Below are 22960 nucleotides of genomic sequence, written 5' to 3'. Positions count from 1 at the left end.
CATTCAACACTGAAACTACTAGCGGGAGTTACAGTACAGGGCACCATGCAGAGAAAGGGTGGGGCCGCTTTCATCCTATATCCTGATTGGTTCCATCTACTGTCTATATTGAAGATGGGCCAATGGGCCTCCCCCTCTGAAATGTGGGCCGGTCTCTTAGAAAAAAAAAAAACGGAAGAAAAAAAAAACCCAACAGCATCAGCCCCTGAGGACTACGCCCGATGACCAGTCCAGCCCTGGCCCTGCTGTTTCCTCTTGCTCTGATTACCTAATGTGTATTTAAGCCCTCAGTTTTCATCTGTTCTTTGTCACGTCGTCAGCTGTGTGTGTGTCCTAGCGCCATTGTTTTGTATTTAGTTCTGGCATCCCTTAGCTGAGTTTATGGTTTCTTGTGTTTTCTTAATAAAACACCTTTAAGTTCTATTTTGTCTGAGTCTGCATCCTGAGGTCCAATCCTGCCTGCCACTCAACAAGCTATGACAGGAAAATGAGTAGAATTAGGGAAAATGTTCTTTAAGTACACTAAAGAAAATTTCAAGCAGAAAATTGCAGTGGATTCTGGCTGATACATTTGACCTGTTACTTGAATTATAGCCTACAATAAATACTTTTAAAATACAAAGTAAGTCAGTGACGTCCATCTGCCAGAATCATTACACGAGACAGTAACGAGGGTCGCAGGTAGAACAAAGCTGATCTCTGTAACCTTTATCTGAGATAGACATAAAGAAACATTTGGGTCCTTTTCTGGACATGAAGGAGGATTTAGCTTCCACAGTCATCTTAACTCAACTAACAGCTCTTACCAACAACAGAGGACTGTCGCAAATGAAGGAAGTGCACTTGTGTGTTGGAGGGTGACGCAGCTTCTTATTGCGGAGCCGCAACTTTCACTTTCATTTATCAGGAAAAACAGCGTCTAAAGAAGCGAAGCAGGGGTAAGTCATATTCACAGTAAGGTTATATATTTTTGAGGTATTTTTATGTTCAGATGCATCAAACGTGTGACATAACGTAGCGGTTGTTACAGGTTTGGTTAAAATGTCAGAAATAAGCGAACTCGAAAGTGGAGTGTAGCCGAGAGTGTAGCTCTGACTGTGAGGACGACGACGTTAGCTAATTTATGGAAACAGTTTCATATAAAATAACCAAATAAAGAATTGTTGGTTGTTTGACTGTAACATGCTGCTGTTGTTGTGTGTTTTGAAGGCGGAAGATCAAAATGTCAGACACCCACCATGAAGAGCTCGTGGAACGTGAACGCAATGACAACATGAACCAAGTAGGTAGCTCTGGTGCTGAGACAGTTATTAAATATTCACAGTGATAATCTTCAGTAGGAGTCATATGTTTATTTGTTTCTGTTTGTTTTTAATACCTAAAAGCCTTTCTTTTTGGTGATTTTGATGAATTTGAGTGCGTGATTAATGTGTTCATTAACAGGTTCCAGCTCTTGTCTGCATTCCTGTAAAGAGTATATGAAAGTGAAAGTATTGAGTACACAAGATCAGTCTCAGCTGATCTACTCTTGGGACTGAGGAAATATATCATCAACAGTGTGTAAAGCTGTCATCACTAGTGAAAAAATATGCAAGTTCCTAAGTCTGCAATGTGACATCAATGTGACAATATGACAGTATGACAGTAGCAAGCATCACATTATTTATCTTCATTATAATAATATATAATAATAATAATAAAGATATAATAATAAAGATGTATATCAGCAATGCTAAAAGGCTTGTTTAAATTAAAAAATAAAAAATAGTTGAATATCAATGGATTGCACAGTTAGTGTTTTTATTAATTTTTATTTTTATGTGTCACAGGATGAAGATGGAGCTCTCATTGTTCTTTCACTGAAGTGGATAAAGCCTGATGAAATACAAAATATGAAAAGGTTGGGGACTAGTCTAAATAAAATGCTTCAGTCTTGGTTCAACAATCAAAAACTTAAAGTGGACTGCTCAGTGGAAAGGATCATATTTGATGGGTGTGTTTTGATAAAGACTAAACCAGCTCCAGGTGTAGTAAAATCCTACCTAACCATCTGATTACCTTTCTATAACTGCTCCAATAACAAACATATTTTGACTTCATTCTGTGTATTTATATTGGTTTTAAAAAATTATTCATTTTGTGTTTTTCTTTTCAGCCATCATTGAGCTTCAGAAACTGAGTAAACAAACACTAACTGGGAGAGATGGAAATTCAGTCACCATAACTGGCATTAGTCTGACCCTGCCGTCTGCAGAGGTTGATACACAAGTACCAGCGGATGCTTCATTAAACCTTCCTACTTGTGGGCCAGAGCCACAAACTGTATGTGATACTGTATGTAGTAAATTATTACAAATCAAATATAAATGTATGCTGCTGACTTAAATGATGTTCTGTATTTTTAACAGGACCAAGTTCAACCAGGGAAGCAGAGTAACGCAGGTCCTGCTGCCGGAGAACAGAGTGGCACTTCTTCAATGTCAGAGCCACAAACTGTACGTACTGTTTAGTAAATCATTAAAAAATATAAATGTATGCTGCTGACTTAAATGATGTTCTGTATTTTTAACAGGACCAAGTTCAACGAGAGAAGCAGAGTAACGCAGGTCCTGCAGCTGGAGAAGAGAGTGGAACTTCTTCAATATCAGAGCCACAAACTGTATGTGCTGTGGAATTAATCACCAAAAAAAAAAAAGAAAAACATAATTTTTAATAAATTAACATAATGATTTGTTTTATTTTTAATCCAGGAGCAAATTCAGCTGGAGCAACAGAGTAACACAGCTTCTGCAGCTGAAGAGATGCACTCTTGTTCTCTCCCAGTGGGTCATTTCTGGTATGTGAACCACATGTACAAGGAGGAAATGAAACACATAGAGAAAAAGAACGGAGTTAAAATCAGGGCAGAGGTGAAGGTGAAATTAGAATTAGACCAGAAAGATGGGAGCAAAGACAAAGCTCTCAATGAGTTCATTAACCTGGTCCAGAAAACCACAGCTGAATCCAGTGGTTCAGTTATTCCTCTCAAGTCCACAGCTCCAGATCAGTGGAGGGATGCACTGAAAACCATCCAGAAAAAGGAAAACAAGCTTTTGATTACTCTCACCTCTGAAGAAATGACTGTATGTGGGCCAAGACAAAGTCAAGAGGTCATCAGAAAGTTCTTAAATGCAAATGCACAGCAGAAAAACACAAATGTTTCTCTTGAAGAGAATGAAAGAGAGAATGAAGACACATCACTGAAGATTGACATGTCCAATAAAGATCATCTCATGCAAACGGGACTAACCATGGAGGAAAGCTACTGGAAGCTGATGAATAGCTCTTACAGTGAGAACGTAGCAAAGATCAAAGATAAGTTTAATGTGGAACTGAAAGAATCAGATGCCGGTCAAGGCAAAGTCACTGTCAAAGCTTTCTACAAAAAAGATGAAGGAAACGCTTCTATGGAGAGCCACGCTCTAAGAGGTCTTTTTCATCTGTATCAGAAAATCGCCACATCCCCCATGAGCTTCTCTCAGGCCCCTGCTACCTCTGGAAACTGGAGTTGGCCATGGTCATGGTAGTGATGTCAGTTTAATGTTTAAAATCTTGTGTTATTTACATGCTTGCTACCATGTAGCTTTTTTATTGTAGCTTGGTATTGTGCCTTCTAAACCTTTGCAAAAGTTGGTGATCAGATTGAACAATGTTTACTGAAAGATAGCAACTAAAAATAAATTTTGCACTGTTTTTGTGAAACTCACTTTTATTTTGTGTCTCTTCCTGCTTTTTAATCGAACCACATGTACTTAATTTATACTGGATTTACTGTAAGTGTACTGCATGTTAAAGGATCTTTCCCACTGCATATTAAAACTAAAAAGATTTAATTCATTTAGTTCTAATTGCAAAGAATACAGGGACATTTTAAGGCTGGGATAACAATATTCATTACAGATTTTTTTAAAGGATGGCAGACGTTTTCTGTTCTAAAAATACAAAAAAAAAAAAAAAATAATGTATAACAAGTGGGAAAATGAATAGAGTTATGAAAAATATACTTTATCAAAATTTTAAACAAACTCTGGATTCTGACTGATACATTTGACCTGCTACTTGAATTATAGCCTACAATAAATACTTTTATTTCAAGCATCAGACACATGAAGGAGTCCAAAGTAAATACAAATCTGCCAGAATCATTACATGAGACAGTAACGAGGGTCGCAGGTAGAACAAAGCTGATCTAACACGAACTGTAACCTTTATCTGAGAGACAGACAACACATAAAGGAGCATTTCGGTGCTTTTCTGGACATGAAGGAGGATTTATCTTCCTCAGTCAACTGAACTAACAGTTCTTACAAACAACAGAGGACTGTCGCAAATGAAGGAAGTGCACTTGCGTGTTGGAGGGTGACGCAGCTTCTTATTGCGGAGCCGCAACTTTCACTTTCATTTATCAGGAAAAACAGCGTTTAAAGAAGCGAGGCAGGGGTAAGTCATATTTGCAGTAAGTTCATATTTTTGAGGTATTTTTATGTTCAGATACACAAAGATGTGACATAACGTTGCGGTTGTTACAGGTTTGGTTAAAATGTCAGAAATAAGCGAACTCGAAAGTGGAGTGTAGCCGAGAGTGTAGCTCTGACTGTGAGCACGACGACGTTAGCTAATTTATGGAAACAGTTTCATATAAAATCACCAAATAAAGAATTGTTGGTTGTTTGACTGTAACATGCTGCTGTTCTTGTGTGTCGTCTGTGTTTGATGTGTTTTGAAGGAGGAAGATCAAAATGTCAGGCACCGACGGTGAAGTGCCCATGGACGTTGACAAAAATTACGACCCGAACCAAGTAGGTGAACTAACCTGAATCAGAATAAAAGAAAATTGTTAGAGGAGCTTTGGTGCTGAGACAGCCATTAAATATTCAGAGTGATGATCTTCAGTAGGAGTACTACATTTCTTTTTTCTTTCTTTATTTTTTAAGTTGTCTTTTGATGCCACAGTTTGGTTTTATACTCACGTCTTTCTTCCCTCTCGGTACAGCCTTTTCTTAAGAGTAAAAACCAGCAACATCCAACATTTACTGATAAACCTGCTGCAGTAAGTGTTGTGGTGAGTTTGTGTGTGTATCCCTAATGTGTTCATTAACACATAACAGGTTCCAGCTCTTGCCTATACCCTTGTAAAGAGTATGTGAAAGTGAAAGTATTGAGTACACAAGCTCAACATTGTAATCTCAGCTCATCTAGTCTGGGAGCTGATTAAATATATGTCCAACAGTGTGTAAAGCTGTTCAGTGTGATTGTTGTCATTAGTGATAAAATTTGTCAAGTTTTAAGGCTGCAAGGCGACATCAATGTTACAACTGTCAAAATATGACTAAGTAGTTAATCTCACATTAGATTTCTTCATTCTAATAATAAAGAAGAATATCATATGGTAGGTTTACACAGATTTAGATTTTTTTTTTTTAAATCACAGGATGAAGCTGAAGCTCTCGCTGTTCTTTCACTGAAGTGGATAAAGCATGATGAACCAGGAAATATGAAAAAGCTAGAGACTAGTCTAAATAAAATGCTTCAGTCTTGGATCAACAATCAAAAACTTAAGGTGGACTGCTCAGTGAAAAGGACCTTAACTGATGGGTGTGTTGTGATAAAGACTGAACCACCAACAGGTGCAGTAAAATCCTACCTAACAATCAGATTACCTTTCTATCTTTATAACTTCAATAAAAGATGCATTTTGACTTCATTCTGTATATTTATATTGTTCTTAAAAAAACAAATCTTTTTTTTATTTTCTTTTCAGCCATCATTGAGCTTCAGAAACTGAGTAAACAAACACTAACTGGGAGAGATGGAAATTCAGTCACCATAACTGACATTAGTCTGACCCTGCCGTCTGCAGAGGTCAATACACAAGTACCAGCGGATGCTTCAATAAACCTTCCTTCTACACAGCCAGAGCCACAAACTGTATGTACTATGTAGTAAATCATTAAAAAATATAAATGTATGCTGCTGAATTAAATGATGTTCTGTATTTTTAACAGGACCAAGTTCAACGAGAAAAGCAGAGTAACGCAGGTCCTGCTGCTGGAGAAGAGAGTGGAACTTCTTCAATATCAGAGCCACAAACTGTATGTGCTGTGGAATTAATCACAAATAATAAAAAAGAAAAACATAATTTTTAATAAATTAACGTAATGATTTGTTTTATTTTTAACCCAGGAGCAAGTTCAGCTGCAGCAACAGAGTAACACAGCTTCTGCAGCTGAAGAGATGCACTCTTGTTTTGTCCCATTGAGTCTTTTCTGGTATGTGAACCACATGTACGAGGAGGAAATGAAACGCATAGAGAAAAAGAATGGAATTAAAATCAAGGCAGAGGTGAAGGTGAAATTAGAATTAGACCAGAAAGATGGGAACCCAGACAAAGCTCTCAATGAGTTCATAAACCTTTTCCAGAATAACACAGTTGAATACAGTGGTTCAGTTATTCCTCTCAAGTCCACAGCTCCAGATCAGTGGAGCAATGTACTGAAAACCATCCAGAAAAAGGAAAACAAGCTTTTGGTTACTATGACCTCTGAAGGAATGACTGTACGTGGGCCAAGACAAAGTCAAGAGGTCATCAGAAAGTTCTTAAATGCAGATGCACAGCAGAAAAGAAACACAAATGTTTCTCTTGAAGAGAATGAAAGAGAGATTTGGGACACAGCACTGAAGATTGACATGACTACCAAAGACCATTTCCCAGATGCAGGATTAATCATGGAGGAGAGCTACTGGAAGCTGATGTCTACCTCTTACAATGAGCAAGTAAAAAGAATCAAAGATAAGTTTAATGTGGAACTAAAAGAATCAGACATCAGTCACGGCAAAGTCAGTATTAAAGCTTTCTACAACAAAGATAAAGGAAATGCCTCCATGGAGAGCCACGCTCTCAAAGCTCTTCTCCGTCTGTGCCAGAAGATTGATGCATCCCCCATGAAGCTCTCTCTGTTCAATGGTGCCAGTGGACCCAGTGGCTCACTGATGAACACAAACAGCATTTCTCAACCAGAGGGGGCCTCCAATGAGCTTGTGTTAAATGGCCAATCAGCAAACAGGAAGCACAATGCTGATGCATCCCAAGGAGGCGGAGCAACAGCAAGAGATGGTGAAGCAGAAAAATGCTCTATATGTTTGGATACGTTTAAAAACAAGAAACAGCTCAAATGTAAACATGAATTTTGTGAGGAATGCCTTCAACAAGCAAAGGATGTGAATGGGCCCATTTGTCCCATATGCAGAGTCGTCTTTGGCATGATAACAGGAGACCAGCCTGATGGAAAAATGTCACACTATACATTGCACGGTTCCCTCTCTGGATTCCCAGGCTGTGGCACTATAGTTATCAGCTATGACATTCCAAGTGGAATACAGACGGTAAATCACAATTTTATTTGAATGCCTAAGTGCCATTTTTTTAAAAGTTATTGTTCATTTTGTTCTTTTATGTATTTATTTCTAATATTTACTTTTCATTCTCCCCTTGTAGCAAAAACATCCCAATCCTGGACAGCACTTTTCAGGTATTTCCAGAAGAGCATATCTGCCAGACAACAGTGAGGGCAAAGAAGTGCTGCAACTGTTGAAAAGAGCTTTTGACCAGAAGCTCATTTTTACTATTGGAACATCCAGAACAACTGGAAGGGACGACCAGGTGACCTGGAATGACATTCATCACAAAACATCCACAACAGGAGGGCCACAATGGTAGAGTAGCCACTTTTCTTGCTTGCATTGCGTTGTGTGTCATTTTTCAGTGTTTACTCTACTGAAGTATTACACATTAACCCTTCTGTTTCCACAGGTTTGGGTATCCTGACCCTGAGTACCTGAGCAGAGTCAAAGAGGAGTTAAAGGCGAAAGGCATCGAGTGAAGACTTTGATACAAAATGCAGCTGAATGATAAAGAAGTTAAAAACAAGACGACTTATTAAACAGACACTGATGTTCAAATATACTGCTTTACTCTTTTCTCTGTTAATGTTTCATATACTCAGTATGGGTTGCAATTGAGTTTATTGATTAGCAACATATCTACACTTATGTAGCCTGATTTTCTTTGGATTACTTTTTTTGTTTTACATCATTTAACAACATTGGGATTAAATTTGCATAAACATACATGTAAGCTCAGGTCTTCACTGATGATGATCTGATTCACTGTTTGCCTAATAAACGTTTACCTGAACCCACACTGACTCATCACAGTCATTTCTCTCTTCTTCAGGGCAGGTTGTAAACAAAACACAAAACACTGCGGCTTGTTTTCTGTACAATTTTTTTAAATTTTATTTATAACAATATCTGTTATTTAGTTTGTAAAGTACTCCAGCAAAAATTAAACATTATTCTCTTTCCAGAAGAAAGTCTGCGCCTCCATGCATTGTGTACTATAAAAGCTATGTGTCATTTTTCATTTTAAAAAACAAGGACTAATCAAACAAAAAACAAAGTCTGAAAATGCAGGTATGATTTTGCAAAAATGTCCTTTAGGTAAAATGATTGTACTTCTCTCTGAATTAAAGACAAAACATACACAACAGCATAAAATAAAGTTGGCTTGACAGGTAAGCAAAATAAAAACTTGTTACTGTAGTTACACTGAAGACTTGTGTTACTTTTCACATGCATTAAGATATGGCTGACACATTTCTGACAGAAGCAGCATTTTGGGACAGAGGCTGAGCGTAAGGACGTGTCAGAGCAACCAGAATGGTAGCATTAGCAGCAGCAGGGCACAGAGAAGAGATCAGGAAGAAAAAAGAAACGCTAAAGATCAACTGAAATTAATGCACTTAAGACCGAGTCAATACAAAACTGTGAACATACAGACTTTGATCCTCTGAAGGCAGAAATTACTCACAAAGCCAGATGGATGTTGTCTGGTCACTAGAACACACACACAAAAATCTCTCCTTACATTTGACCATAACTGCAGCCTCTACAGGAAGGCCATAAAACAGACGCTAAATAGTGCAAACACGACACTATCCATAAGTCTTCTATCAAAAAAAGGCCCCGCCATTATTAGCCAGCTGTTCTCTGGGCATGTACACACAGCCAGCTACCCACCCATTAAAGTATTCAGCCAAACTACTGCTTTACATCTGTGATCTCCACCATCCTCTCTGCCTGGAATGTTTAACCCATAACCAACTTCCTCATTCTCCTAACTCCACAATCACACGCCAGAAAGCCTCTTTTCCTTTCACCACAGCAACACATCAGCTCCAGCTGTTACACATGAAGTGATAAAAACAAACATATCTGCTTTACATCTTAAGGTATAAAGCCTACAGTATACACTATACCGTAAAATGTGATATTCTGTGCAAGGAAGACAACACAATCATTTTATGAACGTTGTTCTCTGAGGAAAAAAGAAATGATGTGGAAATACTGTAGTTGCCATCTGGTATTGACATTTTACATGTGCTATACACAAACGGTGCTATCACAAATCTGTCTCACACATTCTTGCTACGAACTCCAGCAAGACGACATATGTACCGATTTAGAAAACTTTGAGTTTTGCCTTTCCCGCTCAAAGTCAACACAAACAACACACAGTTGGCACTGGTGAAATGGAACAATGCTTTTTTTTTCTTTTCTATACAGTTCATACAAAAATAAAAAATTAAAATTGCTCCAATGATAGCATTTTTTTTCTTATGATTTTCTTGTTTCCATTTCATTTTGCACAGAGGTAGTGGCTATTTAGGTAAAGGGTAAGGGACAAAGTGGAAATTAAAAATCTCTCATAGAAAATGTTATTCGTTTTTGACCAGAGGAATCTCAAAAGAACAAAATATAATACTGCAATCACATACAAAAGTAGTCCTTCATTTTTGTACATTTTATACAGTGTTCACATGTTTTATCAATTTTCTCTCACACTTTTTTATTGATTTTTGTGTCATTTTTCTTTAAAAGGCAAGAATGGGGGTGTGTTTGGAATAGCATGATCCAGGCCAACAGAAAGTCTATGCCAGTGGGTCCACAAGGGGCTCCTCATCGCCACGTGATAGCAACTCCTTCTTCTCATCCGTGCTGGCCAGAGAGTTGCGACTGTTGTGAGCTCCCATATACAGAGTGGCGTATACTGGGTTGGTGAAGTTAGTGGGTTGGAAAAGGAAAAAAGTTGTCCATTAGATGATGTTTGGAAAGCTAGAGTATAGCTTTGTGTATGTACAGTACTGAGCAGAATTCTTGAGCCACACCTCATTTGTTTATATTTTGCAAGCAAAATGAGAAATAGATGCAGCAATTTATTGAAACCTGTGCACTTATACATAGAAATACAGCATATAAAACAAAGTTTGAACAATTCTGATAAGTTTCAAAGTCAATATTTGGTATGGCCACCTTTATTCTTTAATACAACCTGAACTCTCTTAGACAAGCTTTCGTGTCATTTCTCAGACTCAGACTCAGCTTTAGTGTCATTCACACTATGAGACGTAGAGTGAACAAAATGTTGTTCTCAGGTCTTGGTGTAGGTCAAACATAGGATTAGTAGTAATATGCCATAGTATGGTGATAAATCAAATAAAATTTAAATAAGTAACCACTGCAGTGCTAACCACTGGTGCAGTGGTTAGCACTGCTGCCTCACAGTTAGAATACCATCTGGAAGGCCTGGGTTCGATTCCACCTTGGCCCAGGCCTCTCCCTCTCTCTGTGTGGAGTTTGCATGTTCTTCCCATGCTTGCGTGGGTTTTCTCCGGGTACTCCGGTTTCCTCCCACATTCCAAAGACATGCACTTACAGGGGTTAGGTTAATTGGCTAATCTAAATTGCCCATAGGTGTGACTGAGTGCGTGAATGTGAGTGTGAAAGGTTGTCTGTCACTCCGTGTTGGCCCTGCAACAGGCTGGCGACCTGTTCAGGGTGTACCCTGCCTCTCGCCCTATGACAGCTGGGATAGGCTCCAGCCCCCCCGCGACCCTTAACAGGATGTGCGGAAGCGAATGGATGGATGGATGGATAAGTACAGAAAAAGTAATAATCAGTTCAATTTTATTTATATAGCACCAAATCACAACAAACAATTGCCTCAAGGCTATTTAATAAAAAAATAGATAGCTAAAGTACAATAAAGAAAAATAGAATAAGAATACACTAAACTAAAACTAAAAACAGGTATAGCAGCATTCTACTATAGCAGAAACAACTTAAAATGGACTTTAGGTGCAGTGATAAATAACAAATAGCAGCTGAACAGCAAGATAACAGAATGAATAGCAGCATGGATTTTTTTTTTTAGTGAGAGATTCTTAAGTGACATGTGTGCAAGTGTGCAGTGTAGACATATGGTGTGCAAGTGTAGAGCATTAGGGGACAGTGTTTGATATGTGTGGTGTGTGGGGTACGCACACACAAAAAAAATAGGATGATAAAATACAGATATGTATGTACACTCTCCAATATTACAAATGCAGAGACACACACAAGAAATAAGAAAACAGACATTCATGCACACTGAAATAATAAAAATTCTTTATTCAGACTGAATGACAGCAAATCTGGATGAATACACTCCTCTTCACATGCACTTTGGAAGGGAAGAAATCCAACAGGGGGGCACCACTATTAGCTTGATTAGTGATCTGGCTTGGGTGTATTAGTGGGCGGGCACGGCCCCCTAGGGCCCGCCCATAGCGACGGGTGTGGAATAAACAAAGCTTGTTTCTGAACGAACATCCTTCTCAGGTTTCTTTTTTTTCCCCCACTGGTTGATTTTCCTCCACAGATATCTCTCAGGCTTCCTTTCTCCAGACGGGTTTCTCTTCACAGGTTCACAGTGGCTGGAAGCACCTGCACAGAGGAGACTCAAGTAAGACCACAGCAAAACAGATTTTCATAGATATTTCTGGTGGTGGTGGTGGTGGTTGGGGAGGGGAGGGGTGATGCTTTATTTGATCGATGTTTTTATTCCCATTTTTACTGCACTTGTTTGTTACATTTGAATCACTTATTTGCTAGAGCCAAAACAAACAAACTCATTTACTGTAAAGCCTTTTTATCTGACATATCAAGTAAAAAAATAGAAGCGTACTATAGCATGTTTCCTATAGTTTTCTGGAACTGATAGTGACTCTAGTCTCCATGTTAGTAAAAACAGCTCGTTAATGTGTGTCGGAAAAAAGTACTTGTATATTGTAGCCTTACTGCTCCATTACTACTTTCACTTTCATTTATCAGGCTGACAGGTAAGTCATACTTATGAGCTGTATTTATGTCCAAATAAACAAAGCTTGTTACGTTATAAATTTAACTGAAATATGAAACATAAGTGGCAGAAATTAGAAATAATCTTTGTTAGTATTCAGGACGTTAGCCAATTAATGACGAGAGTTATTTTGTCATAAATTAGACTGCGGTCAAATGAGCTGGACCGCGGTCAATCACCGTATAAAGACTTGTCGATTACTTGAATGCAAGATCCTGTTATGTGCGTCATTTATGTTTGGTGCGACAAAGAAGAACAAATGTAACGGTACAGTCACTTCGAGCAAGCTAGACCCTCAGGCTGTTTTGCTTTATGTATAAATTGAACTTCCAGTGAATGTGATTTTAACATTAACCAGCACATTTAGTCCGTCATCAGTGCCAAAGTGTTACGGGGCCCAAGCAAAATTTGATTTGGGGCCCCCACGCCCAGCTAAACTCATGGTCAACCACCCATCTCAACATCGGCAATATTAACTATATATTGTCGATACTTTATTATTTGTGCATTGTACATCTAAGACACATACCTGTCAAGTTTTGTATTTAAAAATACGGGAAAATTTAGAATTGGAAGTCGCTATATGACACCATCACCTAATTTGCATAATGGGTCATTTGCATGTATAGTTTGCATGTATAGTTTGCATGTATAGTTTGCATGTATAGTTTGCGTGTATAGGCTGTAGGAGAGAGGAAAAACATCTTTGGATGGACAAAAAGTGAAGAAAAAACACCCTAAATATGTTTAGAACTACAAATGAACTTTATGAAATAACTTAATAACTTTAATGCTTTGCCTACACCCACATTACATAGATGAACTTTGTCCCATACTGTTTATTGTTAGAATATCGAATTTAACTTAAACACTTAAGTGGGGTGCGACTGCTATCTACGTTCACATGGCATATATCTCAGCCTGGCACTAGGAGAAGCCAAGGATCTGAGGAAAGCTGAAATTTCAATAAACAAAACAAATAGGCAACAGGTTGGAGAGAGAGGAAGCAATCAATAAAAAATAATTTAGAAATTTAATGTATAATCCTAGAGCTTTTTAATAACATTATTTATTTTATAAAGTTACACTTCTTGCACCTGTACCACATGACTTTTGCAGTTATGTTTAATTTAAGCAGACTTTTATGTGGACAGCTGTATTAACTTTTGTGTTTACTATTAAGAGCATACGTTTAATTTTAAATTTTAAATGAAATAAAGATTTTTATGATAAGTTAACGTTTTCCTAGTTTTACATTGGTTTACTATTAATATTTATCATTTAGATTTTTTTTAATATGAAGCATAATATAAACAATTAAAAAATAAAATAAAACCAACATGTATATTTTATTTAGATTTTTTTATCAGCATCATTTAAACACAATTTTTAATAGTCTTCTTAGTCTACTTATACATGGACATTGTAAAAGCCAGGCTCCAGCTTCCTCTCCAGCCTGAACAGCCTTCAGATCCTGCAGCCGCACATCTGCCACAGTCTCCACAACCTGCACAGCTCCAACTGCTGGGCCTCTGACAAGAATTGTTTCACCTGTGTGTGCATCGGCGTCTTCTGCCTCGCCTCGGTTTTCGGTCTCGCCTGAGTCTTTGGTGCCCGAGCCGCAGTGTTCTGCTCCATCTGTGGGTTCTGAACCTGTGGGGGCCCGCTTGTCTGAGCATCCAGTGTCAGAGCCCAAAGGTCCCGCTCCATCCGAGCCTGGGGGTCTGTGACTGAGGTTTTCCATTGCCTTTGTCGACATCGGCCTCCTGCCATGCCACCTGAGGGTCTTTGCTGACTACCAGGCCTCCTCCGTCTCTGCTGCGGTCCTCCAGAGTGCCTTCGCTGCTGGCCCCGCGACCATCTTCCAGAGCTGGGTCGTCAGCGCTGCTGGCCCCACAGTCAACCCCCTGAACTGCTCTGTCTGCACCACTGACATTGTGGCCAGCCTCCAGAACTGTTTAGTCTCCCCTTATGGCCTGACAGACCACCTGAACTCTGTTTGGACTCATGTGCTTCCTTGTGTTTTGTTTGTTCGGTTTGGTGATGCACAACAGGCTAGCATATGAAGACCACAATAAAGGATTTTAACATATTTATCAACCATGTGAAAATGTCAAAATTACATTAAAACAGTGACAGTCTAAGGTGCAACCTCACAGCATCAGATGGACCAAATCCATAATCTCCCAGAGGTGTTTTGTTGGATTTAGGTCAGGCGAGCATGGGGCCAGTCAGTGGTATCACAACAAACAGTCACGTCAAGGCACTTTGTACTGTAGGTAAAGACCCTACAATAATACAGAGAAAACCCAACAATCAAACGACCCCCCTATGAGCAGCACTTGGTGACAGTAGGAAGGAAAAACTCCCTTTTAACAGGAAGAAACCTCCAGCAGAACCAGACTCAGGGAGGAGCAGTCATCTGCTGCGACCAGTTGGGCTGAGTGGAGAGAGACAGGACAAGAGACATGCTGTGGAAGAGAGCCAGAGATTAATAATAACTAATGATTAAATGCAGAGTGAAGTAAAAACAGAGTAGAAAGAGGTGAATAAAAGGAAACAGTGCATTATGGGAACCCCCCCAGCAGCCTAGGCCTATAGCAGCACAACTAATGGATGGTTCAGGGTCACCTGATCCAGCCCTATCTATAAGCTTTATCAAAAAGGAAAGTTTTAAGCCTAATCTTAAAAATAGAGAGGGTGTCTGTCTCCTGAAACCAAATTGGGAGCTGGTTCTGAAAAGCTGAAGGCTCTGCCTCCCATTCTACTCTTAAGTATCCTAGGAACCACAAGTAAGCCAGCAGTCTGAGAGCGAAGTGCTCTGTTGGGGTGATACGGTACTATGAGGTCTTTGAGATAAGATGGAGCCTGATTATTCAAGACCTTGTATGTGAGGAGAAGGATTTTAAATTCTATTCTAGATTTAACAGGGAGCCAATGAAGAGAAGCCAATATGGGAGAAATATGCTCTCTCTTTCTAGTCCCTGTCAGTACTCTAGCTGCAGCATTTTGGATCAGCTGAAGGCTTTTCAGGGAGCTTTTAGGACAGCCTGATAATAACGAATTACAATAGTCCAGCCTAGAAGTAATAAATGCATGAATTAGCTTTTCAGCATCACTCTGACAAAAGATGTTTCTAATTTTAGAAATACTGCACAAATGCAAAAAAGCGGTCCTACATATTTGTTTAATATGCACATTGAAGGACATATCCTGGTGAAAAATGACTCCAAGATTTCTCACAGTGTTACTGGAGGCCACAGTAATGCCATCCAGAGTAAGTATCTGGTTTGACACCATGTTTCTAAGATTTGTGTACAAGAATTTCAATTTTATCTGAATTTAGAAGCAGGAAATTAGAGGTCATCCAGGCCTTAATGTCTTTAAGACATTCCTGCAGTTTAACTAATTGACATGTGTCATCTGGCTTCATGGATAGATAAAGCTGAGTATCATCTGCATAGCAGTGAAAATTTGGAATTTGCAGTCTGTCAGATAAATATGATTCAAACCACTGCAGTGCAGTACCTTTAATACCTATAGTATGCTCTAATCTCTGTAATAAAATGTTATGGTCAACAGTATCAAAAGCTGCACTGAGGTCCAACAGGACAAGAACAGAGATGAGTCCACTGTCAGAGGCTGTAAGAAGATCATTGGTAACCTTCACTAATGCTGTTTCTGTACTGTGATGAATTCTGAAACCTGACTGAAACTCTTCAAATAAACCGTTCCTCTGCAGATGATCAGTTAGCTGTTTTACAACTACTCTTTCAAGAATCTTTGAGAGAAAAGGAAGGTTGGAGATTGGCCCAGCTAAGACAGCTGGGTCAGTGATGGCTTTTTAAGTAGCTATTTAATTACAGCCACCTTGAAGGCCTGTGGTACATAGCCAACTAATAAAGACAGATGAATTATTTTTAAGATTGAAGCATCAATAATTGGAAAGACTTCTTTGAACAGTCTAGTAGGAATGGGATCTAACAAACATGTTGCTGGTTTGGAGGAAGTAACTATTGAAGTTAACTCTGAAAGATCAACTGGAGCAAAAGAGTCTAAACAAATACCAGCAGTGCTGAAAGCAGCCGAACATGAAGAATAATCTTTGAGATGGTTATGAATAATTTTTTCTCTAATGTCTAAAATTTTATTTGTAAAGACATCCATGAAGTCACTACTAGTCAAAGTGAAAGGAATACTCGGCTCTACAGAGCTCTGACTCTTTGTCAGCCTGGCTACAGTGCTGAAAAGAAACCTGGGGTTGTTCTTATTTTCTTCAATTAATGATGAGTACTAAGATGTCCTAGCTTTACAGAGGGATTTTAAAAAAATAAAATAAAATAAAGCAACAAACTCTTTTTCCAGGCTAAATGAGCATCTTCTAATTTAGTGAGATGCCATTCCCTCTCCAGCTTACGGGTAATCTGCTTTAAGCTGTGCGTTTGTGAATTATACCACGGAGTCAGGCACTTCTGATTTGAAGCTTTCCTTTTCAGAGGAGCCACAGTATCCAAAGTCACACACAGTGAGGATGTAAAACTGTTGATGAGATAATCGACCTCACTGGGAGCAGAGTTTAGGTAGCTGCTCTGCACTGTGTTGGTACAGTACATGGCACTGAAGAGCACAATAATGAAGGAAAACTTAGTTACAGTATGTTTGGAAAGATTTCTCCTGTAATAAATGATTCCTCACTGCTGTGTAATCCATTAGAGTAAATGTAAATGTTACTAAAAAATGATCAGACAGGAGGAGGCTTTCAGGGAATACTGTTAAGTCTTCAGTTTCTATGCCATAATGTCAGGACAAGATCCACAGAATGATTAAAGTAGTGAGTGGGCTCCTTTACATTTTGAGAGTTCCTCCAGGAACTGCCTGCATACTCTCAACACATGAGGATGGGCAACCTAGATCCCACTGCACAAGCGTGGGGTCTGACAACAGGTCCAAGGGTTTCATCCCAATATCTAATGGCAGTCAGAGTGCCGTTGCCTGTAGAGGTCTGTGCCTCCCCAGACTCATCTGTGAAAAAGCACAGGGTGCCAGTGGTGGACCTGCCAATTCTGGTATTCTATGCCAATCAGGCTCTACGGTGAAAGGCACTGAGCACAGGGCCCACAAAAACAATTCATTTTGTGTTTTTCCTTTCAGCCATCACTGAGCTTCAGAGACTGAGTAAACAAACATTAACTGGGAAAGATAGAAGTTCAGTCACCATAACTGCCATTAGTCTCACACTTCCCTCTACAGAGGTCGATATACAAATACCAGCAGATGCTTCAGTGAACCTTCCTCTTTCCCAGCCAAAGCCACAAACTGTATGTAATATATAGTAAATCATTAAAAAGTAAACCTAAATGTATGCTGATGAATAAAATGAGGTTCTGTATTTTTAACAGGAACAGGTTCACCCAGGAAAGCAGAGCACTGCAGTTTCTGCAGCTGAAGAGATGCACTCTTGTTCTGTCCCACTGGGTCTTTTCTGGTATGTGAACCACATGTACGAGGAGGAAATGAAACGCATAGAGAAAGAGAATGGAGTTAAAATCATTGCAGAGGTGAAGGTGAGATTTGAAGTAGACCAGAAAGCTGGGAGCCCGGACAAAGCTCTCAATGAGTTCACAAACCTCGTCCAGACCAGAATGAGTGAATCCTGTGGTTCAGTTATTCCTCTGAAGTTTGTGGATCCAGATCAGTGGAGGGATGCACTGAAAATCATCCAGAAAAAGGAAAACAAGCTTTTGGTTACTCTGACCTCCAAAGGAATGACTGCATGTGGGCCAAAATATAGTCAAGATGTTATCAGTAAGTCCTTATTTGGGGATCCAATGCAGTATATGAACACACATGCTTCTCTTCATGAGTATGAAAGAGAGTTTAAAGACACATCACTGAAGAGTAACCTGACCACCAAAGACCACCTTACAGATGCAGATGTAACCATGGAGGAGAGCTTGTGGATGCCGATGCCTACCTATCACAACAGGCAAGAAGCAAGGTTCAAAAATAAATTTAAAATGGAATTCGAAGACTCAGACATTGCTCAAAGCAAAAAAAAAAGCAAAGTGGAAACTCTCTACAAAAAAGATGAAGGATATAACTTCATGGAAGGCAAATGTCTCGAAGCTCAACTTCAAATAGACCAGAACACTGCCACATCTCCCATGAGAGTCCCACAGTTCCTTCGTGCTACTGGATTCAGTCGCTTACTGATGACCACAAACAATGTTTTTCAATCAGAGGGGGCCTCCAATGAGCCTGTGTTGAATGGCCAGCCAGCAAACAGGAAGCACAACGCTGATGCACCCAGAGGAGGCAGGGCAACTGCAGGAGACAGTAAAGAAGAAAAATGTTCTATATGTTTGGATACATTCAAAAACAAGAAACAGCTCAAATGTGAACATGAATTTTGTGAGGAATGCCTTCAACAAGCAAAGGATGTGAATGGGCCCATCTGTCCTGTATGCAGAGTCGCCTTTGGTAAGATAATAGGAGACCAACCAGAGGGAAAAATGTCATCAAATATATGGCCCCCATCCCTCCCTGGATTCCCAAACTGCGGCACTATAGTTATCAGCTATGAAATTCCAAGTGGAATACAGACGGTAAGTGACAATTTTATTTGAATGCCTAAGTGCCTATTTTAAAAAACAAAAAATAAAACAGAATGTTCATTTTGTTCTTTTATGTATTTATTTCTAATATTGTAAACTTTTCATTCTCCCTTTGTAGGAAAGACATCCCAATCCTGGACAGTACTACTGGGGTATCAAAAGGAAAGCATATCTTCCAAACAACAGTGAGGGCAATGAAGTACTGCAGCTGTTGAAAAAAGCGTTTGACCAGAAGCTCATTTTTACTATTGGAACATCCAGAACAACTGGAAGGGACAACCAGGTGGTCTGGAATGACATTACTCACAAATCATCCACATCAGGAGGGCCACAGAGGTAGAGCAGCCACTTTTCTTGCTTGCGTTGTGTATGTGTTGTGTGTGTGAAGTATTACACATTAACCCTTGATGTATTCTGTTTCCACAGCTTTGGGTATCCTGACCCTGAGTACCTCAGCAGAGTCAAAGAGGAGTTAAAGGTGAAAGGCATCGAGTGAAGACTTTGATACAAAATGCAGCTGAATGATAAAGAAGTTAAAAACAAGACGACTTATTAAACAGACACTGACGTTCAAATATACTGCTTTACTCTTTTCTCTGTTAATGTTTCATATACTCAGTATGGGTTGAAATTGAGTTTATTGATTAGCAACATATCTACACTTATGTAGCCTGATTTTCTTTGGATTACTTTTTTTTATTTTACATCATTTAACAACATTGGGATTAAATTTGCATATACAAACATGTAAGCTCAGGTCTTCACTGATGATGATCTGATTCACTGTTTGCCTAATAAACGTTTACCTGAACCCACACTGACTCATCACAGTCATTTCTCTCTTCTTCAGGGCAGGTTGTAAACAAAACACAAAACACTGCGGCTTGTTTTCTGTACAATTTTTTTAAATTTTATTTATAACAATATCTGTTATTTAGTTTGTAAAGTACTCCAGCAAAAATTAAACATTATTCTCTTTCCAGAAGAAAGTCTGCGCCTCCATGCATTGTGTACTATAAAAGCTATGTGTCATTTTTCATTTTAAAAAACAAGGACTAATCAAACAAAAAACAAAGGCTGAAAATGCAGGTATGATTTTGCAAAAATGTCCTTTAGGTAAAATGATTGTACTTCTCTCTCAATTCAAGACAAAACATACACAACAGCATAAAATAAAGTTGGCTTGACAGGTAAGCAAAATAAAAACTTGTTACTGTAGTTACACTGAAGACTTGTGTTACTTTTCACATGCATTAAGATATGGCTGACACATTTCTGACAGAAGCAGCATTTTGGGACAGAGGCTGAGCGTAAGGACGTGTCAGAGCAACCAGAATGGTAGCATTAGCAGCAGCAGGGCACAGAGAAGAGATCAGGAAGAAAAAAGAAACGCTAAAGATCAACTGAAATTAATGCACTTAAGACCGAGTCAATACAAAACTGTGAACATACAGACTTTGATCCTCTGAAGGCAGAAATTACTCACAAAGCCAGATGGATGTTGTCTGGTCACTAGAACACACACACAAAAATCTCTCCTTACATTTGACCATAACTGCAGCCTCTACAGGAAGGCCATAAAACAGACGCTAAATAGTGCAAACACGACACTATCCATAAGTCTTCTATCAAAAAAAGGCCCCGCCATTATTAGCCAGCTGTTCTCTGGGCATGTACACACAGCCAGCTACCCACCCATTAAAGTATTCAGCCCAACTACTGCTTTACATCTGTGATCTCCACCATCCTCTCTGCCTGGAATGTTTAACCCATAACCAACTTCCTCATTCTCCTAACTCCACAATCACACACCAGAAAGCCTCTTTTCCTTTCACCACAGCAACACATCAGCTCCAGCTGTTCCACAAAGTGATAAAAACAAACATATCTGCTTTACATCTTAAGGTATAAAGCCTACAGTATACACTATACCGTAAAATGTGATATTCTGTGCAAGGAAGACAACACAATCATTTTATGAATGTTGTTCTCTGAGGAAAAAAAAAATTATGTGGAAATACTGTAGTTGCCATCTGGTATTGACATTTTACATGTGCTATACACAAATGGTGCCATTACACCTATGTCAGTTTCACATTTTATCAATTTTCTCTCACACTTTTTTAATGATTTTTTTTTTGGTTAATTTTTCTTTATGAATGGGGAATGGGGGTGTGTTTGGAATAGCATGATCCAGGCCAGCAGAAAGTCTATGCCAGTGGGTCCACAAGGGGCTCCTCATCGCCACGTGATAGCAACTCCTTCTTCTCATCCGTGCTGGCCAGAGAGTTGTGACTGCTGTGTGCTCCTATATACAGAGTGTCCAGAATCCTTGAGGTAGGTGCCAGTTTTATGCTTAGGTCAGTGTTAAGTGGTGAAAAAATAAGAAAAAAAAATAAGAAAAAGATAAACAATCACTGATAATGGACAGGTACAAAGACTGGACTGAAAATGAGCCAGTGTCCAAAGAAAAACTCCAAAACAGCTTCAGAATACCTGGAAACTATTGCTTAAGACAATTTTAAAGAATTTACAACAAAGTATGATTCCTGGAAAGCAAAATATAAACAAATGAGTGGTGACTCAAGACTTTTGCACATTACTGTCATTTTCTCTACATTATCTGGGTCCAGAGTGAAGTCTGCATCTAGCCGCTCTCCAGCATCATCATCAAGCTCACACACAGATCTTGTAAAAAGGGTTTCCAGTCTCAACATTTATGGGCCTATGGATAGATGGATGGATGGATGGATGCTCATCCTTTGGTGCTGGAAGTCCTTGGCCCTACGCATATATCAAGGAGAATACTCAGGAGCAAACACAGCACAGGAACTCATGGTTACAGGAAAGGCAGGGAAAGAGAGAGCATCAGAATGAAGAATGGAAAGAGGGTATGGTGGGAAAAGTGTAACCCTGGCAGCCGTTAACGCAAGCATCTGTAGCCGGTTTTGCTGGGCCAGCTGGACCTGAGGCGCAGAAGAGAGGCATTACAGAGGAGGAGAGTAAAAGTGCAGACCGAAGAAAGGAAAAAAGGTAGTGCAAAGACAAAAAGGGGTCTCCACTGTTTCAAGCTTTGAATGTTGTGTTACTCACCCTCTCATCCTTCTCCTATACCAGAACAACGCTCCTGCAGCCAGGAGGATCAGCAACAGCAGCAGCAGCACTGCGATCAGTATAGAGACTGTGCCTGCTCACACAAAGAATTGGAAAAAAATCAACCTCATCAAACTAAAGTCAAGAATCCTCTGTTATTCATGTCATTGTGGAAGAGTTCACTTACATCTGCTTACAGACTCACTCACAGACTCACTCACAGACTCACAGCGATGCCCTTCCCAGCCAGATGAACATCTACCCACAAACACATACACACAAAACAAAATGACAAAATACAGATATGTGTGTACACTATCCAATATTACAAATAGAAAGATATACACACACACACAAGAAATAAGAAAACAGATAAGCACACTGAAATAATAGAATTTATTTATTCAGACTGAATGACATCAAATATGTATGAATTCACTCCTCCTCGTGTGCACTTTGGAAGGGGAAATTTTGGAGTCTATAGATTTAGCTCAGGTGAATTTAGGTTGGACTGCTCACTGGAAAGTACTTTTGGAGATGGGACTGTTGTGTTAAATTCCAGAGGATGCTTCAATGAACCCAGCTCTGTCAGTTCAATAACCAAAAAAACTGGTTAATCATAAGAATAAAAAAAAAAGATTAACAAATTAATAAACAGATTATTATTTATTTTTAACCACAAGCAAGAGCAGCTGAGGTAACAGAGTAGTGACTCCTGCAGGCAGTGGCGGTCCTAGCCTGTTTGGCGCCCTGGGCGAGCATTCCCCCCCCCACAATATCGATCACTTGGGGGGTAATGAGCGACTGCTGTGTGGTATATGTAGCTTTCTGCCATGGTCTGACAGACAGGCTTTAACAGAAGGTCCCCCCACCATCACAGGCACACTCAGAATTTCTTTTATATTTTTATTTGAAAAAACATGGAAGAAACTGAAATATTACACAGCTTCTGCTTACCTTTATCTTTGCTTGTTTC

At 39.2% G+C, this 22960-nt stretch overlaps 2 protein-coding genes across 2 annotated transcripts; both read left to right on the top strand.

Moving 5' to 3' along the window:
- The first annotated feature begins 818 nt into the window (after positions 1-818).
- On the top strand, positions 819-8237 carry LOC115779933 (uncharacterized). Its single transcript, XM_030728837.1, has 16 exons — positions 819-938; positions 1210-1282; positions 1830-2025; positions 2156-2322; positions 2409-2495; positions 2573-2659; positions 2751-3565; positions 4408-4479; positions 4766-4838; positions 5033-5101; positions 5471-5666; positions 5801-5967; positions 6045-6131; positions 6223-7422; positions 7535-7752; positions 7850-8237. Exons 2-16 carry the CDS (start codon positions 1223-1225, stop codon positions 7917-7919), a joined length of 3564 nt encoding a protein of 1187 aa, XP_030584697.1. The 5' UTR covers positions 819-938; positions 1210-1222; the 3' UTR covers positions 7920-8237.
- Positions 8238-17475: 9238 nt separating this feature from the next.
- On the top strand, positions 17476-19838 carry LOC115779932 (uncharacterized). The gene is made up of 4 exons (XM_030728836.1): positions 17476-17595; positions 17677-18882; positions 19010-19227; positions 19318-19838. The coding sequence occupies exons 2-4, from the start codon at positions 17728-17730 to the stop codon at positions 19385-19387; spliced, it is 1443 nt and encodes a 480-aa protein (XP_030584696.1). The 5' UTR covers positions 17476-17595; positions 17677-17727; the 3' UTR covers positions 19388-19838.
- The last annotated feature ends 3122 nt before the right edge of the window (positions 19839-22960 follow it).

The sequence above is a fragment of the Archocentrus centrarchus genome, chromosome 5 (genome assembly GCF_007364275.1).
Source record: "Archocentrus centrarchus isolate MPI-CPG fArcCen1 chromosome 5, fArcCen1, whole genome shotgun sequence".
In the NCBI taxonomy this organism is placed as follows: domain Eukaryota; kingdom Metazoa; phylum Chordata; class Actinopteri; order Cichliformes; family Cichlidae; genus Archocentrus; species Archocentrus centrarchus.
The sequence above is the reverse complement of the archived record's forward strand: the minus strand, read 5'-3'. Positions and strand labels throughout refer to the sequence as shown.